We start from the raw sequence: 17,880 nt of genomic DNA on the forward strand, positions 1-17,880 counted from the left end.
GCTGAGGTGGGCGGATCACCTGAGGTCAGGAGTTTGAGACCAGCCTGGCCAACATGGTGAAACCTCATCTCTACCAAAAATACAAAAATGAGACAGGGATGGTGGCAAATGCCTGTAATCCCAGCTGCTCGGGAGGCTGAGGCAGGAGAATTGCTTGAACTTAGGAGGCGGAGGTCGCAGTGAGCTAAGATCGTGCCACTGCATTCCAGCCTGGGCAAGAGCAAAAGTCTGTCCAAAAAAAAAAAAGAGAGGCATACATAGAATGCAGTTAAATTAAACAAGGGTTCAAAAGTAGAAATGAACATTATAAGTAAGAGTTGGAAAAGAGTTACAGAATAGAGAACAATACCAACTCAAGGGACTACTACTCATTCTCTTGGTTGTTCTCCTTTAACATGGGAGAGAACCAGTAACACTGCCAAATCCCATCACGTAACAGATAAGCTCTAAATTGGTGAAAGGATTGCTTCCTACATTAAGCATAGTTCTGATTGTGACAGAACACAGGAGAAAGTCCCTAAGAATTCTCATTATTTTATCATAGCAACTTGTATTTACAACAAAAGTTCAATTTTCTATATAACAGCTTCATAACAACATGCAAGGTAGGTATCACCAATTTATAAATAGTAAAAATGTGATTTAACGTGTAACTTTGCCAATGCCCATAGTGTAAGTGCTGGAGCTAAGATGTGACCTAGAGCCATCTGGTGGTAAAGCCCATGATCCCACTTACGTCAGATACCGTTTAGCAGACTTTGGTATCTATGCCACTCTTCCTGTTTTAGCAGTAATCTGGTGTGTTTCAATAGACGGAAACATCTCTCAGGAACCTACAATTTGACTTTTAATTTCGGGAGGGAAAAGGAATTCAAGTTAGCAATTAGTAAACATCGGAATATTCTATAGAACATTGTCAGAGTTGCAAATGCCACAAGGTATAGAAAAAAGCCTGGTTCATACCAACTTGGTGCTTCCCTCTTGATCCCTCCGGAAGGGCAGCAACAAGGGAAAGAATGGGACGTGCTGAGACAGTAAAGTAATCCTGACTTATTTTAATAAAAGCCTGTTACTGACAAAAGTGATTTTAAGATTTGTTGTTGTTGCTACTTCTGTCAATTTAGGAAGCTGACAAGTTCATGTGGACTAATATTAAGAATTTTATCAATCAAACGTTCCATGGACAATTCTGGCCTATTACAATGAATGTACTCTAATTTTCTTTTTTTTTTTTTTTTGAGACGGAGTCTCGCTCTGTCACCCAGGCTGGAGTGCTGTGGCCGGATCTCAGCTCACTGCAAGCTCCGCCTCCCGGGTTCCCGCCATTCTCCTGCCTCAGCCTCCCGAGTAGCCGGGACTACAGGCGCCCGCCACCTCGCCCGGCTAGTTTTTTTTTTTTGTATTTTTTAGTAGAGACGAGGTTTCACCGTGTTAGCCAGGATGGTCTCGATCTCCTGACCTCGTGATCCGCCCGTCTCGGCCTCCCAAAGTGCTGGGATTACAGGCTTGAACCACCGCGCCCGGCTGTACTCTAATTTTCAATGGATATGGAAAAGTACTTGTAACAGATATAAAGCTTCAAGGGTGCCATCAGTTAAACCTCTTATGATAAACACTTATTACTATCTCTAGAAATCTATTTGTAGGGCAAGTAAGTGAATTTGACTTACTAGCTGCCAAAGCAGCTCACAGTAAATAAAAACAGGTAATGGCACCTAAATTAAAAGTTGTAATTTTTAATAATATTCATCTATTCGAATTAATATATCCCTAATAGTACATAATCTATGCCTAATTTAACATCAGAAATTGCTATGTGAAAATAATTTATTAAGCATATGTCAAAAGCAAGATATTTGCAAAAAAAGAAAAAAAGATTGTGCTGTTGATATGAATTCTCCTGTTACATCATTTACCAGCTTTGATTTTTCTGATTTTAAAGGTAATGCAGCATTTTCTATTAACCTACAATTGCCTCTAAGAGTTCTAATTATGTGCAAACAGAAAAAGCAATTGGATGTGGGGAAGGGGTGTATGCCAAAGGCTGCCCCCAAATCCAGGCTACATACAGCCTGAGTCTACTAAGTTGGTTTCATGACTCTGCAGTCCACAGACTCTGAGTTGGAGGCGAAGGAGTCTGGGATCATGCAGGAGATAATCAAATCCTTGTACCCTCAGTCGACATGCTTCGGTGCATGGTGCTGGACCTGCATCATCCTCGTGGGTATGAATGTCCTGCATGGTCTTACTCTTCCTCTGGCCAGTGGCCATGCTTTCCACCTTTGGCTATCCTGCTCAAATCCTACAACCCTGCCAAGAGTTGGAAAAAAAAAAACTGGTGAAACCAGTACTCAAGCTCATGGTTCAGTTGACTTTCTTTTTAGCAGGGTTCCTAGCTAAAGTGAAAGGGAAAAAGGCAACCCAAGACAAGGCCCCTATCTTCATTACAGCACCACACTCCACTTTCTTTGACTCAATCCCCTGTGTGATGGCAGGGTTACCCTCAACGCTCTCTGCAAGTCAAAATGTGCAGATCTCATTGACTGGGAAATTCCTACTGTCAACACAGCTGGTGCTTGTGATCCGAGAAGACCCCAATTCCAGGAAGAATACTAAGGATGAAATCCTGAAGTGAGTGACATTTGGAAAGAAGTGGCCACAGATTCTGATTTTCCCAGAAGGTGTGTGCATCAATCGCTCCCATCTAGTCACTTTTAAACTAGGGGACTTCTGTCCAGGTGTTCCTGTGTAGCCAGTGCTGCTCAGGTACCCAAACACCCTGGACACAGCAGTCTGGACCTGGCAGGGATTTACAGGCTTCCAGGAATGTATATTGATCCTCAGTCAACCCTTCACCAGGGTAGAAGTTGTGTTTATGCCTGTTTATATCCGAAATGATGAAATAAAAAAAGACCCCATCCTTTTTGCCAATACAATACGCATCAACATGGCAAATGCTCTGGGGTGCCTGGGACAGAGCACACTTATGAAGACTGCAGACTGATGATCTCCGCAGGTAACCTTCAACTACCCATAGAAGCTGGTTTGGTGGAATTTACAAAAATTAGCCAGAAGTTGAAGTCAGATAGAGATAACATTCATCAGCATTTGGATGAATATGCTGCAATTGCAGTTGCCTCAAAAAGAGGGAAGATAGGAATTGAAGAATTTTCAAGTTATTTAAAACTCCCAATTTCAGAGCCCTTGAGACAACTTTTTGCCCTCTTTGGCAGGAATAATGCTGGCAGCATAGACTTCAGAGAGTATGTAATAAGTCTGACTGTCCTATGCAATCCTGCCAACATTGTAAAGAGTCTACAAATGTCCTTTAAGCTTTTTGATCTTGATGTGAATGGCTTAATAACAGAACAGGAGTTCACTGCTATACTTCAGGTAGCTTTTGGAGTGCCAGATCTTGATGTTTCCAGGCTCTTTCAGGAAATAGCTGGACAGAAATCAGTGTACATTTCATATGAGAAATTTAAGAAATTTGCCCTGAAGCATCAAGCATATTCCAAGTTATTTAATTCACACCTACACCTACAGGCAGCCTATATATATTCATTACCCTAAAAAGTACATTTTTAATCACTGTATTCAAATGTTACAGGTTAGTCCTGAAAATAGTGAAAGTATCTTCTGGTAGAAATGATGATTGAAGTAAAAATTACTCTTTGAGGAAAAACTCAATAGTTTTCACTCTAAGTGGCATAGGCAATTATGATATTTAAAATATGCTTGAGGAATATTTCAGTTAGATTTTATAGTATCTATTTTTCTTCTTTCTTAAGATAGTGTTTATTTTAATGTGACCTAAATGCAGAAGAATAAGTGATCTAGTCATAAATCTTGTTCACCCAGCAGGGTTCTAGTTAGTGCCTTTATTGTCTTTAATGCTAAAATAAGGCCAGAGGAACATTAAAGCCTATCACCTCTCCCTCACTGTTGCAGAAGAAATATCACATTAAGAGCTATACTGGGGCAAGCACAGTGGCTCACGCCTATAATCCCAGCACTTTGGGAGGCTGAGGTGGAAGAATCGCTTGAGACCAGGAGTTTGAGACCAGTCCGGGCAACATGGCAAAACCCCATCTCTAAAAAAAATACAAAATTAGCCTAGTGTGGTGGCATGCGCCTGTAGTCCCAGCTACTCAGGAGGCTGAGATAGGAGGATCACTTGAGCCAGATGTTGCAGTGAGCGGATATTATGCCACTGTATCAGCTTGAGCGACAGAGATCCCATCTCAAAAAAAAAAAAAAGAGCTACACTGACAGTAAATAAAAACATTAAATTACCATTTGCATTTCCTCCAAAAAAAGGAAAGAGCTATATAAATACCTCTTTAGTCATTCAAAAAGTAGCCTCAATTTTCTTATTTTTCTTATTTATTATTATTATTTTTTGAAGCAGAGTTTTGTTCTTGTTGCCCAGGCTGGAGTGCAATCTTGGCTCACTGAAACCTCTGCCTCCTGGGTTCAAGCGATTCTCCTGCCTCAGCCTCCCGATATGCCTGGGATTACAGGCATGAGCCACCACACCAGGCTAATTTTGTATTTTTAGTAGAGACGGGGTTTCTCAATGTTGGTCAGGTTGGTCTCAAACTCCCGACCTCAGGTGATCCTCCCTCCTTGGCCTCCCAAAGTGCTGGGATTACAGGCACGAACCACCGTGCCTGGCCTAATTTTCTTATTTTTCAAGATAAAATAAATATTAGGAAGATATAGTATTGGGAACATATTGCAACACTTATATATGGTATGCCTGTCCCCTGCTTGCCTTTTTAAAATATAAAAGTGATTATTTAGAATGAGAAATCACAATAGATTACAATTTCTGGAAAGCTGAAAAAATATCATAAACATAGGTCATAAATATAGGAATTTTGACAAATTTCACTCTGTATGACTTTAATCAAAACATAAAAAAATTGTGTTTATAATTAACATGTTGTGCATTACTGAGAATATTCCTTTTGTTCCAATAAGGCATCAATGAGAATGGAAGTCTCTACTTATTTACACAATTATTTCCAATACCTGTCAATATGTGACATCGTCACATAGTGATGTGATCTTTGGGCCCTACCCCTTCATGTCACCATGCAGGATGAATCAGCAAAGTATTCCTGGAAACCATTCCTATACCAGGACAGGGAGCAACAACCTATCTAGACATGGAAGTGAATGTGAACTGATAAACATACCCCACCAGTCCTACTCACTGAAGCCCCTACTTAGTTTCACTGTGACTGAATCTTAAAAATGCTTGTAGCTACTCAGTAGCACCAGATATGAGGCAACATTTGACCAAAGTTTGCCAACTTTACAAAAACATAACCAAGTAAACACACTTTTAGGGATGCTACTAGAACCCTAGAAGGGGCTTGTGGAAGTGGGGCGCCTAAAGCTTTGACTCTGTCAGTTTCCTTATACTTTCAGAAAGTAGAAAGAAAGAAGAATGGGAGAAAGGTAAGGAGATGAGGAAGGAAAAGAAAAGAAAAAAAATCAAATATTATTTTGAGATAATTTCCATGCAGTTCTGCCCTGAAAAAAAAAAAAAAAAGGATTTGGATCAGTGATTTTTCATAATCCCCATCCAGTGCAATATTCCCATGATAATAAATGCATATATATATATATATATATATAGAATTCAATACAATGATTTGTTTAAATGTACTGAAAATTGTTCATTTAAATAACAGCTTTCACTTAAAAGTAGTTACCAAGCAATATCTTTATTCAAACAGTGGTAGTGCTACCTAAACATTTGTAGAACTCTTTTAAGGTTGTTTCTCATTAGATAGTGAGCTATACAAAAAAGCAGGGTCTTTATTATACTCTCTACATTTTAACCTCAAATGTTTAGCTGGGCATGGTGGTGTATGCCCATAGTCCCAGCTACTCAGGAGGCTGAGGTGGGAGGATTGTTTGAGCTAAGGAGGCACAGGTTGCAACAAGCTGAGATCACGCCACTGCACTCTAGCCTGGGCAACAAAGCAAGACTCTCTCGGGAAAAAAAAAAAAAAAAAAAAAAAAAAAAAAGGTTTAACATAGCTTTGTTTAAATCCTCTTTAACACTTAACACTTAAATTTTTTTATTTAAAAATAAATACAGATACAGAAAACCGTATCAGGGAAATTTATAGCTAATAATAATTATTTTGTGTTATAAATATCTATATTTCATATTCTAAATATAATCTGTTTTAAGATTAATACTTTTGGCCGGGCCCGGTGGCTTAAGCCTGTAATCCCAGCACTTTGGGAGGCCGAGGTGGGCGGATCACAAGGTCAGGAGTTCAAGACCAGCCTGGCCAATATGGTGAAACCCCGTCTCTACTAAACAAAAATTAGCCGAGCATGATGGCGGGCACCTGTAGTCCCAGCTACCTGGGAGGCTGAGGCAGGAGAATCACTTAAACTTGGGAGGCAGAGGTTGCAGTGAGCCAAGATTCTGCCACTGCATTCCAGCCTGGGCGACAGAGGGAGACTCCGTCTCAAAAAAAAAAAAAAAAAAGGTTAATACTCTTGCAACCAACACTCACATTGAGAAATGAAACTTGTCCAGCCACCTTGTAAGCTCTTCCATACCCCTGTCATAATTACAAACTCCCTCTTCCTCTCAAAATTAAGCTCCTTTCCTGACTTGGATAGCTTCACTTCCTGTATTTCTTTACTTTTTAATCATCTAAATCTGCGTATTTTGATACCGTGATGCTTCATTTTGTGTGTCAACTTGGCTAGTCCATGGTACCCGGATATTTGGTCACAGATTACTCAAGATGTTTCTGTGAAGAGATTGTTTACATGAGATTAACATTTAAATCAGTAGACTGTGAGTAAAGCTGACTGCCCTTCATAATGTAGGTGGGCCTCATCCAGTCAGTTAAGGCCTTAATAGAAGAAGACTGACCTACCCTGAAGAGGGTAGAATTCTGCCAGCAAACTGCCTGTAGACTTCATGTGCAATTCTTCCCTGGGTCTCCAGCCTGCAGGCCTCCCTGCAGATTTGGGGGTTGCCAAGCCTTTACAATTGTGTGAGCCAGTTCCTTAAGACCTGCCCCCTACCCCATATACACACACACACACACACACACACACACATTTGTATGTATATATATGTGTATACACACACATACACACACACACAGAGTTCTCCAGAGACACAGAACCAATTGGGTGTATATATATACATACAGAGAAACAGAAAACTCTAATAATAGATGCTATTCCTAGACCCTATAGTTTATTCATGCCAATTTTAGACATTGTATGTTTCCCACCCCCCCCCCACATTGTAGCCCATGAAAGATATTTTTTAGACCTTTTAAAATCTACAGATTTCCCCTCCTTCCCTTTATTTTGCTTATACTTCTTCTATTGCAGAACCTGGGCTGTTCAATCTGTGGAATTTCCCATAGTCTGCATTCTGCCAACTGCATGTTTATGGTACAAATCAGCATATGCTTCTGCCCTTTGTGTTTTCTGCTGATTGGAATCCAGAGGCTTGATCAAATTCAGGTTTGATTCATTTGGCAAGATCATACATGTAGTGTGTTTTTCATCAGAAAGCATATATTGCCTGGTTTTCTTTTTGTGATTTTTGCAGCTATTGCTGCTCATCACTTAGATCATTGAGGGTTGTAATATGGTGCTATTCTGATTCTGTAATCGCTTTTCTTTTTCAAATGGCTTTTCCAAATGGCTGCCTATTCTTAAATATAATGGCAGGAAGAAATCAAAATCACAACTTCCCTGTCCATGAAGACCTTCAGTGCTCATCATCACTATCACCTTTGTAAACCCACCACATCCACTGGAGCTAGTAAAATTTAACTGCTAGGAGGAAACAAACACTAACAGCAAAATGACATTGCCTATTTAAATGGAAGACAGTGTAGGGGGAAAGCTAAAACTCTAAAGAGTAACCTTCAAAACTATTTTGTGATGATAAGTCATAAGCTAATAATACACATCATAGCAGAATTTTACATGGATTATCTCATTTAGTCTTTCTAACCACCACATGAGATACCCTTATCCACATTACAGGGAAACTGAGGCTTGGAGAGCTTCACGGATCAGCACAATAGACTCAAGCTCAATAGACTTAGACTGTTAGACCAGTAGGCTAGGTCATACAACAATAAACAAGTTAAATTGGATTCAATATCATGATTCTAAAGTCTGCACTTTTAACCATTACACACATGCAGGGAAGAGTCCAGAAACAGTATAAGTGAGGTTTGTGCAGAATCCTCAGCTTTATCAGTTCTATGTGTTGCTGTTAGCACTGAGAGGACATTGAACAGATTAACAGTTGACCAATACTAAGGCAAAAAAATTACTGCACCCTCACCCTTGGGCATGGAACATTCAGCAATTCATTTTTTATTTTGTATTTTTTGAGACAGGATCTTGCTGTGTCACCCAGGCTGGTTTGCAGAAGTGTGATCTCAGCTCACTGCAACTTCCACCTCCCGGGCTCAAGTGATCCTCCTGCCTCACCCTCCTAAGTAGCCAGGACCACAGGTGTGCGCCGCAACCCAGGGCTAATCTTTTTTATTTTTGATAAAGATGCGGTTTTGCCGTGTTGCTCAGGCTGGTCTCGAACTCCTGGACTCAAGTGATCCACCCACCTCAGCCTCTCAAAGAGCTAAGATTACAGGCATGAGCCACTGTACCCAGCCAGAAAAAAATTTTTTTAAAGCAATGTATATAAAGCCTCTATAATTAAAAGTGTGATACTGGCACAAGAATAGATGGCCTGAACAATGTGATAGAATAGAAAGTCCAGAAATAGAACTAAGGGAGAAAACAATTTAGCATATGATAAAAGTGGCATCTAAAATGAGAAGGGGAAAAGTTGACTTTTAGTAAACGGTATTGGGATAACTAGATAGCCACTTGGAAAAAAATAAAATATACAATTGGATCTTTCCTTCATACTATGTAACAAGATAAATTCCAAATGAATTAAATAGCTACGTATAAAAAGTGAAATCACACATTATTAGGGGAAAAGCGTATGAATTCCTTAACAATCTGGAAGTTAGGATAATCTTTCCACCTATGACTCAAAGTCCGGAAACAATGAACAAAAAGAAAGAAAAAATTTGACTACATTAAAACAAAAACATCAGGAAAAAAAAAAAAAAAAACCACTAAAAGCCAAGCCAAGTCAGAAGACAAATGACAAATAGAAAAATGTATTTGCAAATTATATCACGGACAACACTAATATCTCCAACATCTAAAAATAGAGAAAAGACCAAAAGCAAAATGGGCAAAGGATATGAATAATCATTCAAAGAAGAAATTAAAACGGCAGTTGAGTGAAATGTAGTGGAATTGCCACCATAAAAAGAAATGACAAAGATCTGCATTAGCATGGCATAACCGCTAGGATATACTGGTTTTTTTTGTGTGTGTGTATACATTTAGTTTTATTGTAACAAAGCAACTTGTACACTTTTAACGTTTAAAACCGAGCATCATCTTTCCTTTCCAGTGAAACAAAAAGAAAATTTAAAAATAATCAGGAATAAAATTACAATAGAGAATGTCAATTCCAAATAAGATCCTACAGGTTCTGCTGAGTCTCCCACTGAGTGGCAGCACTCAAGTCATCATTAGGAGAGAATTTATTTTAAAAGTGTTATCTTAAACTGCAAGGATGTCTGTCAAATATCACAATTAAACATGCCAAAGGAGAAGCCATGTTGTCAAAATGCCCACTTAACCCACCCAAACATCTCAAACCCACCCTTTGCTGACCTTCTACAACCCCATTTTTTTAAAAGTTTTTTTGTTCTTTTTTTAAACAAGAGAAAGTAGACAGATACATGTGGGTAAATCTAACTGCCCATATTGTCCCTTTGACCTACATAGAGACACAGTGTACTCTCTGAGCCCAATATACAGAGAAAGGAGGAAAAAAGCTAGAATTCTATGCACTACGACACAGGGGCCTAGCACCCTCCAGCTTCCAGCAGAGCGAAGGGAGCAGGTTTTTCTTCTTTCCCACAGAGCTAGGTTGTGTTGATTCCGTACAGTTTTTGTTCAGACAGGAAGGGATAAAAATGAACTTCGAACAGAAAGGGGAAGACACTCTTTTCCCATTGTATTATGCTCAAGGTATTTCCCCCAAATAAGTTGAGAACCATGGAGTAGAGAAAAGAGACCTCAAGAACAGGGCAACTGAGCACAAGAGGCAAAAAAAGAAAAAAAAAAAAAAAAAAAAGACTGCAACTTGCTCCCAGGGACTGGAGAAAATTTTAAAAAAGGAAGGTTGGAATCCATCAGTGTTCTATTCGTCATCTTCTCCCTCATCCTCCTCTCCTTCCTCCCCTTCATCATCATCTTCATCTTCTTCACCTTCATCCTCATCCCCTTCTTCATCAATATCTTCTAATCCTTCCTCCTCTTCATCATCATCACCATCTTCTCCTTCTCCTTCTTCATCATCCATATTAGGAACCAAGTAGTACTGCAATGGGTTTGGCCAAATATCATCTTTAATGACCTCTCCTAACTTATCAGCACGTGCATCAGAATGGTCAGTAAACCAGGTAAAGAAGCTCTCTGGTTCCTCATGCTGCCTCTTCCTGCTGGCTTTATTCTGCGTTTGACTTGAACGTTTCGTCAAATCCTTTCCAGATTTCCATTTGATTTCAGTGGACTTTGAAGATGGATCACCACTCTCATTCAGATGAAATTCTTTGGAGAAAACTTTATTTTCAAAGTAAGGATTTTCATCAAAATAAAAATCTATTCTGTAACCTGATTTAATATCTTCAAATTCTGTCACTTCAACTTTGGTCAAATAATGCAGTGCCTCTTCATCCTCCTCCCCAAGCAGTGCAGACATTTGTGGATGGTTGACAAATGTTGTTACCCAAAAATCTGGTATTTTGGCGATCAATTCTGACCTCTTCTGAAAAAATGGTTGGCAGAGTTTGTTATATTTCTGTTCTACTTTCAAAATCTCCTCACTGTCTTGTTCATTAAGTCTGTCTATTTCATTTTGTACTTCATCAATGTGTTCAACTGCTTCTTGCTGTTCTTTTTCTCCCTTCTTCAACAAGCCTGCAGAGGCCGATGTGTCCTCTGGTCCCAGAGCAGGAGGCGGTCTTGGTTTCTTCTTTTCAAGTGGGAGTGGAGACTGGCGTTTAGGGGCCATGCTGTCAGGGAAGTCCAAGAACCAGACCACGAGTCTCCTTGCTCGTCTGGAAGCAGGCAGAACACTCTAGTATATACTGTTAAATGAGGAAAAACAAGATGCAGAATAGTAAATATATAGTATGCATGTTACCTTATGTTTAAGAAGGGGTGATCTGAGTACATGGAATATGTGGAATACACACATATACATATACACATTCATTCTTTTTTCCAAGGTAAAAAGGAATTTACCCACTTTATTTCAAGTAGTATATAATTTCACTTTTTATATTTAGCTGTCCTATCCATTACATTTTTATATATAGTTTTTTTTTTTTTTTTTTTGAGATGGAGTTTCGCTCTTGTCACCCAGGCTGGAGTGGAGTGGCTTGATAATCGGCTCACTGCAACCTCCACTTCCCAGGTTCAAGCAATTCTCCTGCCTCAGCCTCCCGAGTAGCTGGGATTACAGGCCTGTACCACCACGCCCAGCTAATTTTATATTTTCAGTCGAGACAGGGTTTCACCATGTTGGCCAGGCAGGCCTTGAACTCCAGACCTCAGGTGATCTGCCCACCTGGGCCTTCCAAAGTGCTGGGATTACAGGTGGGCACCACCATGGTCAGCGAATTTTTATATATAGTTCTTAAAAACAACAACAACGACAACAACAACAACAAAAACACTACTCAGCTGGGCATGGTGGCACATGCTTATAGTTTCAACTACTCAGGAGGTTGAGGCAGGAAGATCACTTGAGCCCAGGAGTTCAAGGTCAGCCTGGACAACATGACAAGATCTCTCTCTCTCTGAAAAGCTTTTCGCTATTTTTTTTTTTTAATTTATTGAGATGGAGTCTCCATCTCGGCTCACTGCAACCTCTGCCTCCCAGATTCAAGCGATTCTCCTGCCTCAACCTCCCAAGTAGCTGTGATTTGAAATTTTTCCTGTTAAAACATTTTTTTGTTTTGAAACAGGGTCTCACTCTGTCACTCAGGCTGAAGTGCAGAGGCACAGTCAGGGCTCATTGCAGCCTCTAACCCCTGGTTTAGGTGATCCTTCCGCCTCAGCCTCCTGAGTAGCTAGGACTACAGGCATGTGCCACCACACCTGGCTTTAATTTTATTTATTTATTTATTTATTTATTTATTTATTTATTTATTTCGTAAGTAAGTAAGTAGAGACGAGGCCTTGCCATGCTGCCAAGGCTGTTCTTGGACTCCTGGGCTCAAGCAATCCTCCCACCTCAGACTCCCAAAATGTTGGGATTATTGGTGTGAGCCACCAAGCTCAGCCTAAACATTTTTAAAGAGGGAGAAATAATGCATCAAAAATGGGTTTGTTTTCATGAGATTGAAGTTCTTGAAAGAAGTTTTTTCTCCAAAGGCAATTTTACCTACATTTATTTTTCACACATTAAGATCACAGTTAAAGATAACCCTAAACCAAATTACGAGTTTAGCCATGTTTACCTTCACAGCTCCCACTGCTAGTTCCTTAAACTCTCTTTTCCTCCTGATCAAAAATGCTTTCAGGAAGAACATCTGAAAATCTCACTCACATTAGGGATAAATGACTATAGAGATGAATTAAAATAAAAATAATGCTTTAAGTTAAATTATCTAATGGTAGAATGTGAAGCATCAAAGACAAGATTTTTTTTTTTTTTTTTTTTTTTTTTTTAGAGACAATCTTGTTCTATTGCCCAGGCTAAGTACTGCAGTGCTGCAATGTGATCATAACTTACTGCAGCCTTGAACTCCTGGCCTCAAGCAATCCTCCCACCTCAACTTCCCAGTGCTGGAATTACAGGTGTGAGCTACCATGCCCAGCCATGTTTTGTTTTTTTAAGGGAGTACTTACTTATTCTTTAATCATTTCACATAGCTGCCTAAGCTACCTTAAGTTTTGTTATTTTTACATATCTTTCTTGAGACGGAGTCTTGCTCTGTCACCCAGGCTGGAGTGCAGTCACACTATCTCGGCTCACTGCAACCTCTGCAGTGAAATGATACAGTTAAGTGATTCTCCTGCCCCAGTCTCCCAAGTAGCTGGGATCACAGGCACGCACCATCACACCTGGCTAATTTTGGTATTTTTAGTAGAACTGGGGTTTTGCCATGTTGGCCAGGCTGGTCTCAAATTCCTGACCTCAAGTGATCTGCCCGACTCGGCCTTCCAATGTGTTGGAATTACAGGCATGAGCCACCACACCCGGCCTAACTTAAGTTGTTTTAAGATAAAACATGAATCAGAAATCATTCTGTCACCCATTTGCAACCAGAGAGTAGCCTAGTTGTTACTTTATCAGATGATAAAGAGGCCTGGTAGAAATCCGGCAGGGCTTTGAAGGGAGTCTGGTGCTAGACTGCCTGGGTGTTTTTTTCATTTTTTTTTTTAACCTGTAGATATTTAAGGTATACAACATGATGTTTTGACATACAGAGTAAAACGATATAGTCAAGCACATATCATCACACATACTTTTTTTCCCTCTCACCACACAGTTACTTTTTTGTGGTATGAGCACCTAAAATCTAATCACTTAGCAAATTTCTAGTATACAACAAATATTATTACCTATAGTTCTCATGCTGTACATTAGATCTCTATACTTACTCATCCTACATAAATGCAATTTCCCCAACCACCTTTCTACTGTTTACGTACTTTTAAAAAGATCCTATATATGAGAGTATGTATGCAGTATTTGTCTTTTTTTTTGACATGGAGTCTGGCTCTGTCACCCAGGCTGGAGTGCAGTGGCGATCTCGGCTCACTGCAAGCTCCACCTCCCGGGTTCACACCATTCTCCTGCCTCAGCTTCCTGAGTAGCTGGGACTACAGGTACCCGCCACCACACCTGGCTAACTTTTTTTGTATTTTTAGGAGAGACAGGGTTTCACCATCTTAGTCAGGATGGTTTCGATCTCCTGACCTCGTGATCTGCCCACCTTGGCCTCCTAAGCTGCTGGGATTACAGGCGTGAGGCAGTATTTGTCTTTCTGTGCCTGGCGAATTTTACTCAACTTTACGCCCTCCAGGTTCATTCATGTTGTCACAAATGGCAGGATCTTCTCTTTTAAGAATGAATATTATTCCATTGTATATATACAACATTATCCATTAATCTATCCTAGGGACAATTAGGTTGTTTCTATATCTTAGCTATTGTGAATAATGCTGCAACAAATATGAAAGTGCCCATATCTCTATGAGGTGCTAATTTCATTTCCTTGGTATATACCTGAAGAGGGTTTGTTGGATCACGTCATAGTTCTATTTTTAATTTTTTGAGGAACCTCCATACTGTTTTCCATAATGGCTGCACCAATTTACATTCCTACCAAGAGTGTATGTAAATTGACTAAATTTGCCAGTCAAAAAATAAAAGATAAATACTGTCTGGGTTATAATATACCATTATTATGGTGTAACACACCATATATTATAGTGTGATATATGACATTGTGTGACCTTGGCCAAGTTACCTATCCTTTGTATGCCTCAGCTTCCTCATCTGTAAATTAGGTCTGAAGACAGTACCTAGCTAAATGGTTGTTATAAGGACTAACTGAGTTAAAACACACAGAGCAAATAGAGTAGCGTTTATCACATAATAAGGATTCAAATATAATCTACTATTATGTTATCTTTGACACCCCTCTTTTCTACAGGAATAATTAAGAATCAATTATCGATCCAAGCATTTGGGAATTAATTTAAAAAATCAATTATCCAGTTATATTTTTCAGAATTAAGATGCCCAAATATTTGAGAGAGGGCATTATCTGAAGAAATGGTTACTTCTTGGCCAATCTTATGGTACAAATACAAAGACCATATATTCCTCTCCCCACCTCCTTTTTTTTTTTTTTTTTTTTGGTAGAGATAGGGTCTCCTTATGTTGCCCAGGCTGGTCTTGAATTCCTGGGCTCAAATATCCTCCCGCCTTGGCCTCCCAAAGTGCTGGGATTACAGGTGTGAGCCACCGCAAGCTGGTCAATATATTTTCCAAGCAATTCCTTATCTTCACCTTGTGCGTAGAGTTTGTGAATGAAACAGAATTTTTTTTTTTTTTTTTTTTTTTTTTTTGGAGACAGGGACTTGCTGTGCTGCTCAGGCTGGAGTGCAGTGGTGCAATCATAGCCCACTGCAGCCTCGACCTCCCGGGCTCAAGTCATCATTCCGCCTCTTCTTCCCAAGTAGATGGGACTTGCCCGGCCCAAAGCAGAACTACTGAGTTTTCTTCTTTTGGAGGCAGTAATCAAATAAAAAATAAATACCAAAACCTTAAATGATAATCACGTTTGCTACTTTCTTTGGAACAAAAAAGAATTCTAGGCCGGGCGCGGTGGCTCAAGCCTGTAATCCCAGCACTTTGGGAGGCCGAGACGGGCGGATCACGAGGTCAGGAGATCGAGACCATCCTGGCTGACACGGTGAAACCCCGTCTCTACTAAAAAAAAATACAAAAACTTAGCCGGGCGAGGTGGCGGGCGCCTGTAGTCCCAGCTACTCGGGAGGCTGAGGCAGGAGAATGGCGTAAACCCGGGAGGCGGAGCTTGCAGTGAGCTGAGATCCGGCCAGTGCACTCCAGCCTGGGCGACAGAGCAAGACTCCGTCTCAAAAAAAAAAAAAAAAAAAAAAAGAAGAAGAAAAAAAAAAAAAAAGAATTCTATATTTCATCCATCCACCACTTCACTGCTCAAAGACTTTGCCCCTTACCTATTTCTCCCTTCTTGGTCATAAACGTTAGGGCATTATATGCAAAGCCCCGTCCTATTAACTGAGCTTTCTCCGATCAAGTCCAAAAGCTTATGAGCTACTCCGCGGATACGAAGGGGATGGGGCCTTCTAGATGCTGTAAGTACCTCTTATATTGGACTCAGAATTGTTCTGACTGGCAGTTTATGAAGGTCTTCCCCTACCCCTCCCATCGCCAATTTTTCTTGCCCCAAACATTTATACCTCAGGGTTAAGAAGCCAGGTAAGTGAGGGTGTGTGACTCGCCCAGTCTTTCGCTGGAAAAAGTGTAGACCTGTCAGGAAGACGCATACAAAGGCTGCATGTGCTGATTTGAACTGCCTCAGTAAAACACTGAATGAATGAACACCAACCGGAAGGGAAAGTAGAGGGGAGGGGATAAGGAGCCTGAGGACTGGTTTGCCCCGCAGGATGGTCCGCGCCGGAGCCATGGGAGGCGGGGTGCCCGCAGGCAGAAGTAAACAGAGCGACTACGCCTGCGCACGCTCTTCCCGGGTCACGAGCCGGCTTGGTTGTGGGCCTCTGAGGCTCCCCACCGCGGTCCGGCTGCTCTGTGAGACCGTCTACAAACCGACAAGAGGCGTCAACCTTTTACCCTAGGGGGCGGATTTGGGTAGGAGCCGAGCGTTCGGTTGGAAACGCCCCCTTCTTCCTCCTGGGCGGGGCAAGTGAGGCCAAGTACTGGGCCTCCAGGGCGCCGTACCTCTGTGAGACATGGCTCGCTGTGGGGAAGGCAGCTCGGCCCCCGTGGTACTTCTGGGGTCCGCTGGAGTTTGCAGTAAGGGGTTGCAAAGGAAGGGGCCGTGTGAGCGGCGCCGGCTGAAGGCGACGGTGTCGGAGCAGCTCAGCCAGGATTTGCTCAGGTAGGAGGAGGCGGGAACTCTGGCTGCTTCAGTTCCTAAATCGTCCACCTCCGCCCCGAAGCTGTGGCTTCTTTCGGCTCTGCCTCCCCCTGCCTCAGCACCTGGTTCTCCTCGCCTCAGGAGACTGCGGGTCGTTCGTCAGTCTCCCCACTATTCCGAAAGTGGCTTCGTTCGCCCTGGAATAACCAATGCGGAGCACCTCGACACCATGTACCAGATTCAAAAGGAAAACAAAAAAGCTTAATTATGTGCGGCACCAGTTTGCCAGAAATATCTTAACATAGGCACGCTTAGTTGTTTCATATCACTAAGGTCGGGGTGGATCCAGGTCCTGAACACAATTTTTAAAATAAGTTTATACAATTTTAGGAAAAAGAATAAAATTAGGAAAATGATTATTTGAAATGAAACAGCAATACTATAGTCTTGGAGGTCTCTTCTGAGGTCTATTTAAACAGTTTACCAGAAATGCTTCCTGACTGCGACCTGGCTTCCTCTCTCCACCTAGAGCTCTCTGTAGCTCCCAGCAACTCCCAGCTCCTGTCAGGACCAAAGCAAATGGAGGGTCGTCCTGACATTTAACCTTTGTAAGCCTCATGGATATCCATCTCGGGTTATTGGGAATCCCGTTAAAGTAATTTCAGCTTGCAAAGAAAATGAAGCTTAGAAATATGACCTAATTTCCAGCAAGACATTGATTCTTATATTTCAGTGTGCATCAGAATCACCTGGAGGAACTTGTTAAAACACAGGTTTACTGGGTCCCAGACCATAGTTCTGATTCAGTTGGTCTGAGTTGGGACCGAAATTTTCGATTTCTAACAAGGCCCCAGGTGATGCTAATGCTGCTGGCTAGGGTGACTATGAGAACCACTGAAGTAAACATAATTACTAATAACTAAAAGTTGTGCAGCATTCTACTTTTTTTTTGGAGACAGAGTCTTGCTCTATCGCCCAGGCTGGACCCAGTGCAGTGGCGGGATCTTGGCTCACTGCAACCTCCACCTCCCGGGTTCAAGCAGTCCTGCTTCAGCCTCCCCAGTAGCTTGGATTACAGGCACCCGCCACTACGCCCAGCTAATTT

General features: G+C 41.2%; 2 protein-coding genes across 4 annotated transcripts in view; one reads left to right on the top strand and one right to left on the bottom strand.

Moving 5' to 3' along the window:
* Window positions 1-9,437: 9,437 nt before the first annotated feature.
* On the bottom strand, window positions 9,438-16,350 carry SETSIP (SET like protein). Of its 2 annotated transcripts, none has more exons than XM_050777602.1 (2): window positions 16,138-16,350; window positions 9,438-11,261 (listed from the first exon to the last, which is right to left on the bottom strand). In XM_050777602.1, exon 2 carries the CDS (start codon window positions 11,183-11,185, stop codon window positions 10,313-10,315), a length of 873 nt encoding a protein of 290 aa, XP_050633559.1. In that variant the 5' UTR covers window positions 11,186-11,261; window positions 16,138-16,350; the 3' UTR covers window positions 9,438-10,312. The 2 variants fall into 2 exon arrangements, with proteins under 2 accessions (XP_050633559.1, XP_050633647.1); XM_050777690.1 differs by lacking the exon at window positions 16,138-16,350 and adding an exon at window positions 14,121-14,218.
* Window positions 16,351-16,380: 30 nt separating this feature from the next.
* BTBD8 (BTB domain containing 8) overlaps window positions 16,381-17,880 on the top strand; it is a 98,421-nt gene continuing 96,921 nt past the window's right edge. Inside the window, exon 1 of one of the 2 annotated variants that reach the window (XM_050776373.1) lies at window positions 16,381-16,796. In XM_050776373.1, coding sequence (XP_050632330.1) covers window positions 16,648-16,796 — 149 coding nt within the window. In that variant the 5' untranslated portion in view covers window positions 16,381-16,647. The remainder of the gene's footprint in view (window positions 16,797-17,880) is intronic. The other variant, XM_050776424.1, reaches the window with a different exon arrangement.

This window comes from Macaca thibetana, chromosome 1, assembly GCF_024542745.1.
Source record: "Macaca thibetana thibetana isolate TM-01 chromosome 1, ASM2454274v1, whole genome shotgun sequence".
Lineage (NCBI taxonomy): Eukaryota > Metazoa > Chordata > Mammalia > Primates > Cercopithecidae > Macaca > Macaca thibetana.